Here is a 14,401-nt window from a genome sequence, read left to right as displayed (position 1 = left end):
CCCAATCACCCTCCCCATTCCCCAATCCACCTCCCTAATTTTCCCTCCCCATTCCCCTCCCTATTCCCCCACATTCCCCATCTCCCTTCCCCATCCCCCTCCCCATCCCCACTCTCTATCCCCACTCCCCTATTCCCCACCCCCCTCCCCAATCACCCTCCTCAATCACCTTTCCCAATCCCCCTCCCCATCCCCCCTCTCCATTCCCCCTCCCCATCCACCCTCCCATTCCCCCCTCTCCATTCCCCCACTTTGTCCTTCCCCCCCCCCCCTTCCTTTGCCCACCCCCCTCCCTGGGTCGTGATTGGCTGGATGCCCCTGTGTGATGGGTATCTCTGTTTGACCTCTGACCTGTCCTCCTCTCTAGAAATGCTCTCACTGCCAGGAGCCTGGAGCGACCCTGGGCTGCTACTGCAAGGGGTGTCCCTTCAACTATCACTACATCTGTGCCACGGAAGCAGGTAACTGTGGGGGGGGGGGGGGGGGGAGAGGAACGGGGAGTGGGGAGGGGGTGTTTCAGATCAAAGGGTCAGGGAGTGAGTCAGTCACTCAGGAGGGAGGGTCAGTGTGGCCCTTCACTGTGCAGGGCTACACCTCAAACACCATTCTCCTGAGGCTGGAGGCAGTGACTGGTTGACACGTGCCCTGGGAGCCCTCAGAATCCGGAGGAGACTGGACAACGTGCTCCTGGAGAAGGGTTACACCCAAAACGTTGACCCCCTCCACCTGTTGGTGCTGCCTGGCTTGCTGTGTTCCTCCAGCCTCCTGCCTGTGTGACTGGTAAAGCTCATCTCAATCCCACAGTGTGTTGGACAGTAACGGCACCGTTCACAGCAGCTCTGTCTGGACGCACTGTGAAACCCTGAAAACACCCCAGCCTCTGGGAAACACTGCTCCTTCAAACCAGAACACAGAGAAATCTAAGGATGGATGGGTGGAAAACTGGTTCAACCAGGAGGGACTTGCTGGAAGCGAAAGAAGTTGGAGGTCAGTGGAGGTCAAAGGTGAGAGTAAAATTGGGGGACAGTGGTAATCCAATCAAAGATCAACGTGAAAGGATCTCCGTGAATTTGAGAAAGAAGGCACTTGGACTGTCCATACTGCAGCGTTTCAGTATTCAAACAGAGAGCCAGTGGGTATCACAAACCTGGTGTGAGGCAGAATGAGGCCATTTAGCCCATGTCTGTACTAGCTCACGGAGCGTTGTAACCGGGTGCCAATCTCCGGCCTTCTCTTTATCCATCCTGCACAGCTCCTCTGTTTAAACAACCTCTGTTTAGCCTCGATTCACCCATTTCCGCATCTTATCTGCTCACTGAGTGAAGAAGCTTTTCTCACTTGGAAAGGCTTTGTTTGAAACCTGATCCCCTGCCAAACCAGAGGGGTTTCCCTCTCCGTCTGTGTCAGGACGGCACGGTGGCTCAGTGGTTCACGCTGTTGCCTCACGGAGCCCGGCAGCCGGTCTGAAGGGATATGGAGAGAAAGCAGGAAAATGGGGGGGTGGTGAGGGGTGCATCAGCCGTGATCGAACAGTAGAATGGGCCGAATGGCCTAATTCGGCTCCAATACCTTTTGAACTGTCTGTGTGGAGTTTGCACATTCACCCCGTGTCTGCGTGGGTTTCCTCCGGGTGCTCCGGTTTCCTCCCACAGTCCAAAGATGTGCGGGTCAGGGTGGATTGGCCGTGGGAAATGTGGGATTATAGGGATTGGGGGGGTGAGTCTGGGTGGGTATTTCTTCAGAGGGTTGGTGTGGACTTTGTTGGCAGTGGGCCTGTTTCCACACTGTAGGGATTCTACAATAGGCATTCTGTGCAGGTTTTAAAAGCTCTCAAATCTCCTCCTGCCAATGAAAAGCCATCCTAACCTCACCAATTTCCCCCCTTTACTGAGAACCTTATTCCTGGAACCTATTCTGAGATCTGAGGTAACCTTTAGTTCGTTGTAATCTGAGGTAACCTTCTTCGCTGTCCACTACATTTGGTGTCATCTGCAAACTTACTAACTGTACCTTTATATAAATGATGAAAAGTAGAGGGCCCAGCACCGATCCTTGTGGCACTCCACTGGTCACAGGCCTGCAGTCTGAAAGATTGTAAGAACTGACAAGAATGGGCAGTGTGGCTGCATCTGAGCGCCAAAGGGAAGTGAGTTGAGGGGAATATCGAGGGAATAATGATCCAAGTTAAATGTAAAGATTCAAGGTAAAGGACAGAAATAAGAAACGAACCAAAGTCATAAATTGTAAAATTAATACATTGGAATCTTTATTGACCTTGGGGGAACTTATTTGGGAGAGTCACAGCGCAGAAACAGATAAGTGAATATTTAAGCATGGCCTCACAGTAAGTCTGCAGTCGTGAGTAGAGTGGGTTCTTTCTAGATTAGATATTTTATTGAGATATGTCTCTTGATTAAACATAAAATATAAGCCATAACTATTAATTTAACCTGGAGCAGTGTTTTGTAGAGGAAGAAGACAGTGTTATTTTCTGAGTCTACAGATTGAAAGAAGCAAAAATGGCCTTTAGTAGAATGATATGTACTTCTTGTCAGATGTGGGAGTTTAGGGAGAGTTTATGGGTTACTGAGGGTTGTATCTGCAATAAATGCCATCGGTTGCGAATTCTTTCAGATCGAATGGATTGGTTGGAGAGGCAGTTAGAGGCAATGAGGAAGTTACAAAAGCAAGGTGATGTGATGGATGGCAGTTACAGGAAGGGGGGGATGTCTCAGATACAGTCACACAGATGAGTTAACACCAGGAAAGGTAAGAGAGGTAGGCAGCTAGTGCAGGAGTCTTCTGTGGTTATTCCCATTTCAAACAAGTGTGCTGTTTTGGAAAATGTAGGGGGTGATGGATTCCCAGGGGAATGTAGCACGAACAGCCAAGTTTCTGGTATTAAGACTGGCTCTAATGTAATGAGAGGTACGCCAGGTTCCAAGAGATCAACTGTCTTAGGGGACTCTCTAGTCCGAGGCCTGTGGCCAGCAGAGAAAAAGCCGAATGGTGTGTTGCTTCCCTGGTGCCAGGATCAAGGATGTCTCAGAGAGGGTGCAGAATATTCTCACGGGGGAGAGGGACCAGCAGGAGGTCATTGTCCACATTGGAACCAACAGCCTAGGAAGGGAAAAGGTTGAGATTCCGAAGGGAGATTACAGAGAGTTAGGCAGGAATTTAAAAAGGGAGGTCCTCAAGGGTAGTAATATCTGGATTACTCCCAGTGCTACGAGCTAGTGAGGGCAGGAATAGGAGGATAGAGCAGATGAATGCATGGCTGAGGAGCTGGTTTATTGGAGAAGGATTCACATTTTTGGATCATTGGAATCTGTTTTGGGATAGTAGTGACCTTGTACAAGAAGGACGGATTGCACCTAAATTGGAAGGAGAGTAATATACTAGCAGGGAAATTTGCTAGAGCTGCTTGGGAGGATTCAAACAGTCAGGGCAGGCAGGGACAAGGTAGGACTAATAAATTAAACTGCATTTATTTCAATGCAAGGGGCCTAACAGGGAAGGCAGATAAACTCAGGGTATGGTTAGGAACATGGGACTGGGATACCATAGCAATTACAGAAACATGGCTCAGGGATGGGCAGGACTGGCAGCTTAATGTTCCAGGATAGAAATGCTACAGGAAGGATAGAAAGGGAGGCAAGAGAGGAGGGGGAGTGGCATTTTTGATAAGGGATAGCATTACAGCTGTGCTGAGGGAGGGTATTCCTGGAAATACATCCAGGCAAGTTATTTGGGTGGAACTGAGAAATAATAAAGGGATGATCACCTTATTGGGATTGTATTATAGACCTCCCCCAGTAGTCAGAGGGAAATTGAGAAACAAACTTGTAAGGAGATCTGTAAGCTATCTGTAAGAATAATAGGGTGGTTATGGTCGGGGATTTTAACTTTCCAAACATCGACTGGGACTGCCATAGCGTTAAAGGTTTAGATGGAGAGGGATTTGTTAAGTGTGTACAAGAAAGTTTTATGATTCAATTTATGGATGTACCTACTAGAGAAGGTGCAAAACTTGACCTACTCTTGGGAAATAAGGCAGGGCAGGTGACTGAGGTGTCAGTGAGGGAGCACTTTGGGGCCAGCGACCATAATTCTATTAGATTTAAAATAGTGATGGAAAAGGATAGACCAGATCTAAAAGTTGAAGTTCTAAATTGGAGAAAGGCCAATTTTGACGGTATTAGGCAAGAACTTTCGAAAGCTGATTGGGGGCAGATGTTCGCAGGTAAAGGGACGGCTGGAAAATGGGAAGCCTTCAGAAATGAGAGAACGAGAATCCAGAGAAAGTATATTCCTGTCAGGGTGAAAGGGAAGGCTGGTAGGTATAGGGAATGCTGGATGACTAAAGAAATTGAGGGTTTGGTTAAGAAAAAGAATTAAGCATATGTAAAGTATAGACAGGATAGATCGAGTGAATCCTTAGAAGACTATAAAGGCAGTAGGAGTATACTTAAGGAAAATCAGGAGGGCAAAAAGGGGACATGAGATAGCTTTGGCAAGTTGAGTTATGGAGAATCCAAAGGGGTTTTACAAATATATTAAGGACAAAAGGGTCACTCGGGGGAGAACAGGGCCCCTCAAAGAGCAGCAAGGTGGCCTTTGTGTGGAGCTGCAGGAGATGGGGAGATACTAAATGAATATTTTGCATCAGTATTTACTGTGGAAAAGGATATGGAAGATATAGACTGTAGGGAAATGGATGGTGACATCCTGTTAAATGTCCAGATTACAGAGGAGGAAGTACTGGATGTCCTGAAATGCATAAAAGTGGATAAGTCACCCCACTGTCCAGTGTAGCTCACTGCTGTCCTCCCCCCACCCCCCACTGTCCACTGTAGCTCACTGCAGTCCCCCCACGGTCCACTGTAGGTCACTGCAGTCTGCCCACTGTCCACTGTAGCTTACTGCTGTTCCCCACTGTGCACTGCAGCTCACTGCTGCCCCCTGTTGTCCAGTGTAGCTCACTGCTGTCATCCCACTGACCACTGTTGCTTACTGCTGTCTTCCTGCTGTAAAAAATGAGGTCTGCAGATGCTGGAGATCACAGCTGCAAATGTGTTGCTGGTCAAAGCACAGCAGGCCAGGCAGCATCTCAGGAATAGAGAATTCGATGTTTCGAGCATAAGCCCTTCATCAGGAATAAGAGAGAGAGAGCCAAGCAGGCTAAGATAAAAGGTAGGGAGGAGGGACGAGGGGGAGGGGCGATGGAGATGTGATAGGTGGAAGGAGGTCAAGGTGAGGGTGATAGGCCGGAGTGGGGTGGGGGCGGAGAGGTTAGGAAGAGGATTGCAGGTTAGGAGGGCGGTGCTGAGTTGAGGGAACCGACTGAGACAAGGTGGGGGGAGGGGAAATGAGGCCTGGTTGGATCCAAATTTTGTTGGTTGGAATGTAGTTCGGAGTCCGTGTGGGATCAGTCGGTTCCGTAGACAGGTGCTGAGGAAGGAGATGTGGCTGTGGTAACGAGTCTGTTTGAGAACGTGGCTGAAGAGCTCTGGGCCTGCTGTCCACTCTAGCTCACTGCCGTCCCCCCGCTGTCCACTCTAGCTCACTGCCGTCCCCCCGCTGTCCACTCTAGCTCACTGCCGTCCCCCCGCTGTCCACTCTAGCTCACTGCCGTCCCCCCGCTGTCCACTCTAGCTCACTGCCGTCCCTCCACTGTCCAGTGTAGCTCACTTTTGTCCCCCCGCTGTCCACTGTAGTTCACTTCTGTCCTCCCACTGTCCAGTGTAGCTCAGTGCTGTCCCCTCACTGTCCACTGTAGCTCACTAATGTCACCTACTGTCCAGTGTAGCTCACTGCTGCCCCCTGCTGTCCACTGTAGCTCACTGCTGACCCCCCTCCACTATCCAGTGTAGCTCACTGCTGACCCCCACTGTCCAGTGTAGCTCACTGCTGCCCCCCACTGTCCAGTGTAGCTCACTGCTGACCACCACTGACCAGTGTAGCTCACTGCTGACCACCACTGACCAGTGTAGCTCACTGCTGACCCCCACTGGACAGTGTAGCTCACCGCTGTCCCCCACTGTCCATTGTAGCTCACTGCTGACCCCCACTGTCCAGTGTAGGTCACTGCTGTCCCCCACTGTCCAGTGTAGCTCACTGCTGTCCCCCACTGTCCAGTGTAGCTCACTGCTGACCCCCACTGTCCAGTGTAGGTCACTGCTGTCCCCCACTGTCCAGTGTAGCTCACTGCTGTCCCCCACTGTCCAGTGTAGCTCACTGCTGACTACCACTGACCAGTGTAGCTCACTGCTGTTCCTACTCTCCACTGTAGCTCACCGATGTCCCCCACTGTCAACTGTATCTCACTGCTGACCCCCACTGTCAACTGTAGCTCAATGCTGTCCCCACACTGTCCAGTGTATCTCACTGCCGTCCCTCCACTGTCCGGTGTAGCTCACTGCTGTCCCCCCACTGTCCACTGTAGCTCACTGCTACCCCTCCCCCGCTGTCCACTGTAGCTCACTGCTGCCCCCGCTGTCTACTGTAGCTGACTGCTGCCCCCCACTGTCCACTGTAGCTCACTAATGTCCCCTACTGTCCAGTGTAGCTCACTGCTGCTCCCTGCTGTCCACTTTAGCTCACTGCTGTCCCCCACTGTCCACTGTAGCTCACTGCTGACCCCCATTGTCCAGTGTAGCTCACTGCTGACCCCCACTGTCCAGTGTAGCTCACTGCTGTCCCCTGCTGTCCAGTGTAGCTCACTGCTGCTCCCTGCTGTCCAGTGTGGCTCGCTGATGCCCCCCACTGTCCGGTGTAGCTCATTGCTGTCCCTACTCTCCAGTGTAGCTCACCGCTGTCCCCCCACTGACCACTGTAGCTCACTGCTGTCCCCCCACTGTCCACTGTAGCTCACTGCTTCCCCCCAACACTGTCCAGTGTAGCTCACTGCTATCCCCCCACTGTCCACTGTAGCTCACTGCTGTCCCCCACTGTCCACTGTAGCTCACTTTTGTCCTCCCACTGTCCACTGTAGCTCACTGCTGCCCCCCCACTGTCCACTATAGCTCACTGCTGCCCTCCCCCACAGTCCAGTGTTGCTCACTGCTGCCCCCCACTGTCCACTGTAGCTCACTGCTTCCCCCCAACACTGTCCAGTGTAGCTCACTGCTGTCCCCCCACTGTCCACTGTAGCTCACTGCTGTCCCCCACTGTCCAGTGTAGCTCACAGCTGCCCCCTTCTGTCCAGTATAGCTCACTGCTGCCCCCCCACTGACCACTGTAGCTCACCGCTGTCCCCCACTATCCAGTGTAGCTCACTGCTGTCCCCACACTGTCCAGTGTAGCTCACCGCTGTCCCCCACTATCCAGTGTAGCTCACTGCTGTCCCCACACTGTCCAGTGTAGCTCACCGCTGTCCCCCACTATCCAGTGTAGCTCACTGCTGTCCCCACACTGTCCAGTGTAGCTCACTGCTGTCCCCGCACTGTCCACTGTAGCTCACTGCTGTCCCCACACTGTCCAGTGTAGCTCACTGCTGTCCCCCAACTGTCCAGTGCAGCTCACTGCTGTCCCCCACTGTCCAGTGTAGCTCACTGCTGCTCCCTGCTGTCCAGTGTGGCTCGCTGATGCCCCCCACTGTCCGGTGTAGCTCATTGCTGTCCCTACTCTCCAGTGTAGCTCACCGCTGTCCCCCCACTGACCACTGTAGCTCACTGCTGTCCCCCCACTGTCCACTGTAGCTCACTGCTTCCCCCCAACACTGTCCAGTGTAGCTCACTGCTATCCCCCCACTGTCCACTGTAGCTCACTGCTGTCCCCCACTGTCCACTGTAGCTCACTTTTGTCCTCCCACTGTCCACTGTAGCTCACTGCTGCCCCCCCACTGTCCACTATAGCTCACTGCTGCCCTCCCCCACAGTCCAGTGTTGCTCACTGCTGCCCCCCACTGTCCACTGTAGCTCACTGCTTCCCCCCAACACTGTCCAGTGTAGCTCACTGCTGTCCCCCCACTGTCCACTGTAGCTCACTGCTGTCCCCCACTGTCCAGTGTAGCTCACAGCTGCCCCCTTCTGTCCAGTATAGCTCACTGCTGCCCCCCCACTGACCACTGTAGCTCACCGCTGTCCCCCACTATCCAGTGTAGCTCACTGCTGTCCCCACACTGTCCAGTGTAGCTCACCGCTGTCCCCCACTATCCAGTGTAGCTCACTGCTGTCCCCACACTGTCCAGTGTAGCTCACCGCTGTCCCCCACTATCCAGTGTAGCTCACTGCTGTCCCCACACTGTCCAGTGTAGCTCACTGCTGTCCCCACACTGTCCACTGTAGCTCACTGCTGTCCCCACACTGTCCAGTGTAGCTCACTGCTGTCCCCCAACTGTCCAGTGTAGCTCACTGCTGTCCCCCACTGTCCAGTGTAGCTCACTGCTGTCCCCCAACTGTCCAGTGTAGCTCACTGCTGTCCCCCACTGTCCAGTGTAGCTCACTGCTGTCCCCTGCTGCCCAGTGTAGCTCACCGCTGGCCCCCACTGTCCACCTTAGCTCACTGCTGCTCCCTGCAGTCCAGTGTAGCTCACTGCTGTCCCCCACTGTCCAGTGTAGCTCACTGCTGTCCCCCACTGTCCAGTGTAGCTCACTGCTGTCCCCTGCTGCCCAGTGTAGCTCACTGCTGACCCCCACTGTCCACTGTAGCTCACTGCTGCTCCCTGCTGTCCAGTGTAGCTCACTGCTGTCCCCCACTGTCCAGTGTAGCTCACTGCTGACCCCCACTGTCCACTGTAGCTCACTGCTGCTCCCTGCTGTCCAGTGTAGCTCACTGCTGACCCCCACTGTCCACTGTAGCTCACTGCTGCTCCCTGCTGTCCAGTGTAGCTCACTGCTGCTCCCTGCTGTCCAGTGTAGCTCACTGCTGAACCCCACAGCCCAGTGTAGCTCACTGCTGTCCCCCACTGTCCAGTGTAGCTCACTGCTGTCCCCTGCTGTCCAGTGTAGCTCACTGCTGCTCCCTGCTGTCCAGTGTAGCTCACTGCTGTCCCCCACTGTCCAGTGTAGCTCACTGCTGTCCCCCACTGTCCAGTGTAGCTCACCGCTGAACCCCACAGCCCAGTGTAGCTCACTGCTGTCCCCCACTGTCCAGTGTAGCTCACTGCTGACCCCCCCACTGTCCAGTGTAGCTCACTGCTGCTCCCTGCTGTCCAGTGTGGCTCGCTGCTGCCCCCCACTGTCCGGTGTAGCTCATTGCTGTCCCTACTCTCCAGTGTAGCTCACCGATGTCCCCCACTATCAACTGTATCTCACTGCTGTCCCCCCACTGACCACTGTAGCTCACTTTTGTCCTCCCACTGTCCACTGTAGCTCACTGCTTCCCCCCAACACTGTCCAGTGTAGCTCACTGCTATCCCCCCACTGTCCACTGTAGCTCACTGCTGTCCCCCACTGTCCACTGTAGCTCACTTTTGTCCTCCCACTGTCCACTGTAGCTCAGTGCTGTCCCCCACTGTCCACTGTAGCTCACTGCTTCCCCCCCAACACTGTCCAGTGTAGCTCACTGCTGTCCCCCCACTGTCCACTGTAGCTCACTGCTGTCCCCCACTGTCCAGTGTAGCTCACAGCTGCCCCCTTCTGTCCAGTATAGCTCACTGCTGTCCCCCACTGTCCAGTGTAGCTCACTGCTGGCCCCCACTGTCCACCTTAGCTCACTGCTGCTCCCTGCAGTCCAGTGTAGCTCACTGCTGTCCCCCACTGTCCAGTGTAGCTCACTGCTGTCCCCCACTGTCCAGTGTAGCTCACTGCTGTCCCCTGCTGCCCAGTGTAGCTCACTGCTGACCCCCACTGTCCACTGTAGCTCACTGCTGCTCCCTGCTGTCCAGTGTAGCTCACTGCTGTCCCCCACTGTCCAGTGTAGCTCACTGCTGACCCCCACTGTCCACTGTAGCTCACTGCTGCTCCCTGCTGTCCAGTGTAGCTCACTGCTGACCCCCACTGTCCACTGTAGCTCACTGCTGCTCCCTGCTGTCCAGTGTAGCTCACTGCTGCTCCCTGCTGTCCAGTGTAGCTCACTGCTGAACCCCACAGCCCAGTGTAGCTCACTGCTGTCCCCCACTGTCCAGTGTAGCTCACTGCTGTCCCCTGCTGTCCAGTGTAGCTCACTGCTGCTCCCTGCTGTCCAGTGTAGCTCACTGCTGTCCCCCACTGTCCAGTGTAGCTCACTGCTGTCCCCCACTGTCCAGTGTAGCTCACCGCTGAACCCCACAGCCCAGTGTAGCTCACTGCTGTCCCCCACTGTCCAGTGTAGCTCACTGCTGACCCCCCCACTGTCCAGTGTAGCTCACTGCTGCTCCCTGCTGTCCAGTGTGGCTCGCTGCTGCCCCCCACTGTCCGGTGTAGCTCATTGCTGTCCCTACTCTCCAGTGTAGCTCACCGATGTCCCCCACTATCAACTGTATCTCACTGCTGTCCCCCCACTGACCACTGTAGCTCACTTTTGTCCTCCCACTGTCCACTGTAGCTCACTGCTTCCCCCCAACACTGTCCAGTGTAGCTCACTGCTATCCCCCCACTGTCCACTGTAGCTCACTGCTGTCCCCCACTGTCCACTGTAGCTCACTTTTGTCCTCCCACTGTCCACTGTAGCTCACTGCTGTCCCCCACTGTCCACTGTAGCTCACTTTTGTCCTCCCACTGTCCACTGTAGCTCACTTTTGTCCTCCCACTGTAGCTCACTGCTGCCCCCCCCCACAGTCCAGTGTTGCTCACTGCTGCCCCCCACTGTCCACTTTAGCTCACTGCTTCCCCCCCAACACTGTCCAGTGTAGCTCACTGCTGTCCCCCCACTGTCCACTGTAGCTCACTGCTGTCCCCCACTGTCCACTGTAGCTCACTGCTGTCCCCCACTGTCCAGTGTAGCTCACAGCTGCCCCCTTCTGTCCAGTATAGCTCACTGCTGTCCCCAACTGTCCAGTGTAGCTCACTGCTGTCCCCCCACTGTCCACTGTAACTCACTGCTGACCCCCACTGTCCACTGTAACTCACTGCTGTCCCCCAGCTGTCCACTGCAGCTCACTGCTGTCCCCCCACTGTCCACTGTAGCTCACTGCCGTCCCTCCACTGTCCACTGTAGCTCACTGCTGCCCCCCCCCCACAGTCCAGTGTTGGTCACTGCTGCCCCCCACTGTCCACTTTAGCTCACTGCTTCCCCCCAACACTGTCCAGTGTAGCTCACTGCTGTCCCCCCACTGTCCACTGTAGCTCACTGCTGTCCCCCACTGTCCAGTGTAGCTCACAGCTGCCCCCTTCTGTCCAGTATAGCTCACTGCTGTCCCCAACTGTCCAGTGTAGCTCACTGCTGTCCCCCCACTGTCCACTGTAACTCACTGCTGACCCCCACTGTCCACTGTAACTCACTGCTGTCCCCCAGCTGTCCACTGCAGCTCACTGCTGCCCCCTGCTGTCCACTGTAGCTCACTGCTGTCCCCCCACTGTCCACTGTAGCTCACTGCTGGCCCCACTGTCCACTGTAGCTCAATGCTGTCTCTCCACTGTCCAGTGTAGTTCACTGCTGGTCCCCCACTGTCCACTGTAGCTCACTGCTGTCCCCCACTGTCCACTGTAGCTCACTGCTGTCCCCCACTGTCCACTGTAGCTCAATGCTGTCTCTCCACTGTCCACTGTAACTCACTGCTGTCCCCCACTGTCCACTGTAGCTCACTGCTGTCTCTCCACTGTCCAGTGTAGTTCACTGCTGTCCCCCACTGTCCAGCGTAGCTCACTGCTGTCCCCCACTGTCCACTGTAGCTCACTGCTGTCCCCCACTGTCCACTGTAGCTCACTGCTGTCTCTCCACTGTCCACTGTAGCTCACTGCTGTCCCCCACTGTCCACTGTAGCTCACTGCTGTCCCCCACTGTCCACTGTAGCTCACTGCTGTCTCTCCACTGTCCAGTGTAGTTCACTGCTGTCCCCCACTGTCCAGCGTAGCTCACTGCTGTCCCCCACTGTCCACTGTAGCTCACTGCTGTCCCCCACTGTCCACTGTAGCTCACTGCTGGTCCCCCACTGTCCACTGTAGCTCACTGCTGTCCCCCACTGTCCACTGTAGCTCACTGCTGTCCCCCACTGTCCACTGTAGCTCACTGCTGTCCCCCCACTGACCAGTGTAGTTCACTGCTGTCCCCCACTGTCCAGCGTAGCTCACTGCTGTCTCTCCACTGTCCAGTGTAGTTCACTGCTGTCCCCCACTGTCCAGCGTAGCTCACTGCTGGTCCCCCACTGTCCAGCGTAGCTCACTGCTGGTCCCCCACTGTCCACTGTAGCTCACTGCTGTCCCCCCACTGACCAGTGTAGCTCCCTGGTAATCCCAAGATCGCCCAGTCTCGCTGTCAGCCACCCATTGCCCGGTGGGTGTTTCTCTGTCACTCCATTGTCCAGTGTTACTCCCTGGCCTCCAGCATCCCCACCCTCAGTCCGTTGCCCTGTGTAATTCCCGGCCTGTACCCCGCCCTGCCTAATGTCGCTCACTTCCAGACCACCATTTCCCAGCATCCCCTGCCTGTTGCCGTATTCCCCAGCCAGGATGGTGAGTGCCTGGAGCACTCGCTGCCCGGGGACACAATAACAGCATTCGCGAAACACCTGGATGTAAACATTAATATGGAGGGGCCAAACGTGTCAGTGCAGGCTTGGAGGGCTGAATGGCCTGTTCCTGTGCTGTATTGTTCATTCTCCTGCCAGCCCCTGACTGTCCACAGGAACTCCACAGAACCCCTCCCTCTCCCCCACCCCAGTGTCCAATCCAATTCCGTCAGGTCCCATCGCTCAATCTAGATCATCACAAGAACGCCGTGTGGCTCCACCCTCTTCACAGCTCACTGCCCAACTCCCATTGTCCTGTGTAACTCCTTCCCATGTCCCAATTATCCAGAGTAACCCCGTGAAATCTCTCCTCCCACCCCCTCACCCGTCGTCCAGCGTAACTCCCTACCCATTCTCCATTGCCAAGCGTGGTTCACTGCAAGGCCCCCTTCACCCAGTGTAACCCCTCCCCCGGCGCCCAGTGTAACCCCTCACCCATCCCCCAGTGTAACCCCTCACCCATCCCCCAGTGCCCAGTGTAACTCCTTACCCATCCCCCAGTGTAACCCCTCACCCATCCCCCTACACCCAGTGTAACCCCTCACCCATCCCCCTACACCCAGTGTAACCCCTCACCCATCCCCCAGTGTAACCCCTCACCCATCCCCCTACACCCAGTGTAACCCCTCACCCATCCCCCTACACCCAGTGTAACCCCTCCCCCATCCCCCTACACCCAGTGTAACCCCTCACCCATCCCCCGGCACCCAGTGTAACCCCTCACCCATCCCCCTACACCCAGTGTAACCCCTCCCCCATCCCCCTACACCCAGTGTAACCCCTCCCCCAGTGCCCAGTTTAACCCCATACCCCTCCCACGGCGCCCAGTGTAACCGCTCCCCCATCCCCCGGTGCCCAGTGTAACTCCTTACCCATCCCCCAGTGCCCAGTTTAACCCCATACCCCTCCCCCGGTGCCCATTGTAACTCCTTACCTATCGTGCAATGTAATCCCTCCCCCATTCCCCGGTGCCCAGTGTAACCCCTCCCCCATCCCCCGGTGCCCAGTGTAACCCCTCCCCCATCCCCCGGTGCCCAATGTAACCCCTCACCCATTCCCTGGTGCCCAGTGTAACCCCTCACCCATCCCCTGGTGCCCAGTGTAACCCCTCACCCATCCCCCAGTGCCCAGTGTAACCCCTCACCCATCCCCTGGTGCCCAGTGTAACCCCTCACCCATCCCCCAGTGTCCAGTGTAACCCCTCACCCATCCCCCGGTGCCCAGTGTAACCCCTCACCCATCCCCTGGTGCCCAGTGTAACCCCTCACCCATCCCCTGGTGCCCAGTGTAACCCCTCACCCATGCCCCAGTGCCCAGTGTAACCCCTCACCCATCCCCCGGTGCCCAGTGTAACCCCTCCCCCATCCCCCAGTGCCCAGTGTAACCCCTCCCCCATCCCCCGGTGCCCAGTGTAACCCCTCCCCCAGTGCCCAGTGTAATCTGTGAAAGGCCATTGGACTGTAATGTGCTGGGTATGGGGTTACGGCCAATGTTGTCCTTTTCTCTCTCTCCAGGTTGTTTTCTGAATGAGGAGAACTTCTCGATGAAATGTCCCAAACACAAGGTAAGCCAGGTCAGAGTCCTCTACATCATCATCATCATCATCGCCGTCAGGTGACAAAGGTAGACTGCTTGTGGATGGGGGAGTGTTGAACGTAAAATGAAGACCTGCTCCCTTTGTCACCCACTGTCTAATCAGACCCTCACTAAACACACAGCGTAAACCACTCTACTCTGTGAATTTGGAAATTAAGCTGCATCTATCGATCACCCTCCCAGGACAGGGACAGCACAGAATTAGAAACAGAATAA

The 14,401-nt window shown here is 55.3% G+C and overlaps 1 protein-coding gene across 2 annotated transcripts in view; it reads left to right on the top strand.

Annotated features, from left to right (window-relative positions):
* Positions 1–14,401, top strand: part of tcf20 (transcription factor 20) — a 69,600-nt gene that overhangs the window by 38,332 nt on the left and 16,867 nt on the right. For both annotated transcript variants that reach the window (XM_060849398.1, XM_060849397.1), the window contains exons 4-5: positions 368–461; positions 14,104–14,153. In XM_060849398.1, the coding sequence (XP_060705381.1) occupies positions 368–461; positions 14,104–14,153 (144 nt within the window). The remainder of the gene's footprint in view (positions 1–367; positions 462–14,103; positions 14,154–14,401) is intronic.

This window comes from Hemiscyllium ocellatum, chromosome 33 (genome assembly GCF_020745735.1).
Source record: "Hemiscyllium ocellatum isolate sHemOce1 chromosome 33, sHemOce1.pat.X.cur, whole genome shotgun sequence".
Taxonomy (NCBI): domain Eukaryota; kingdom Metazoa; phylum Chordata; class Chondrichthyes; order Orectolobiformes; family Hemiscylliidae; genus Hemiscyllium; species Hemiscyllium ocellatum.
The sequence above is the reverse complement of the archived record's forward strand: the minus strand, read 5'-3'. Positions and strand labels throughout refer to the sequence as shown.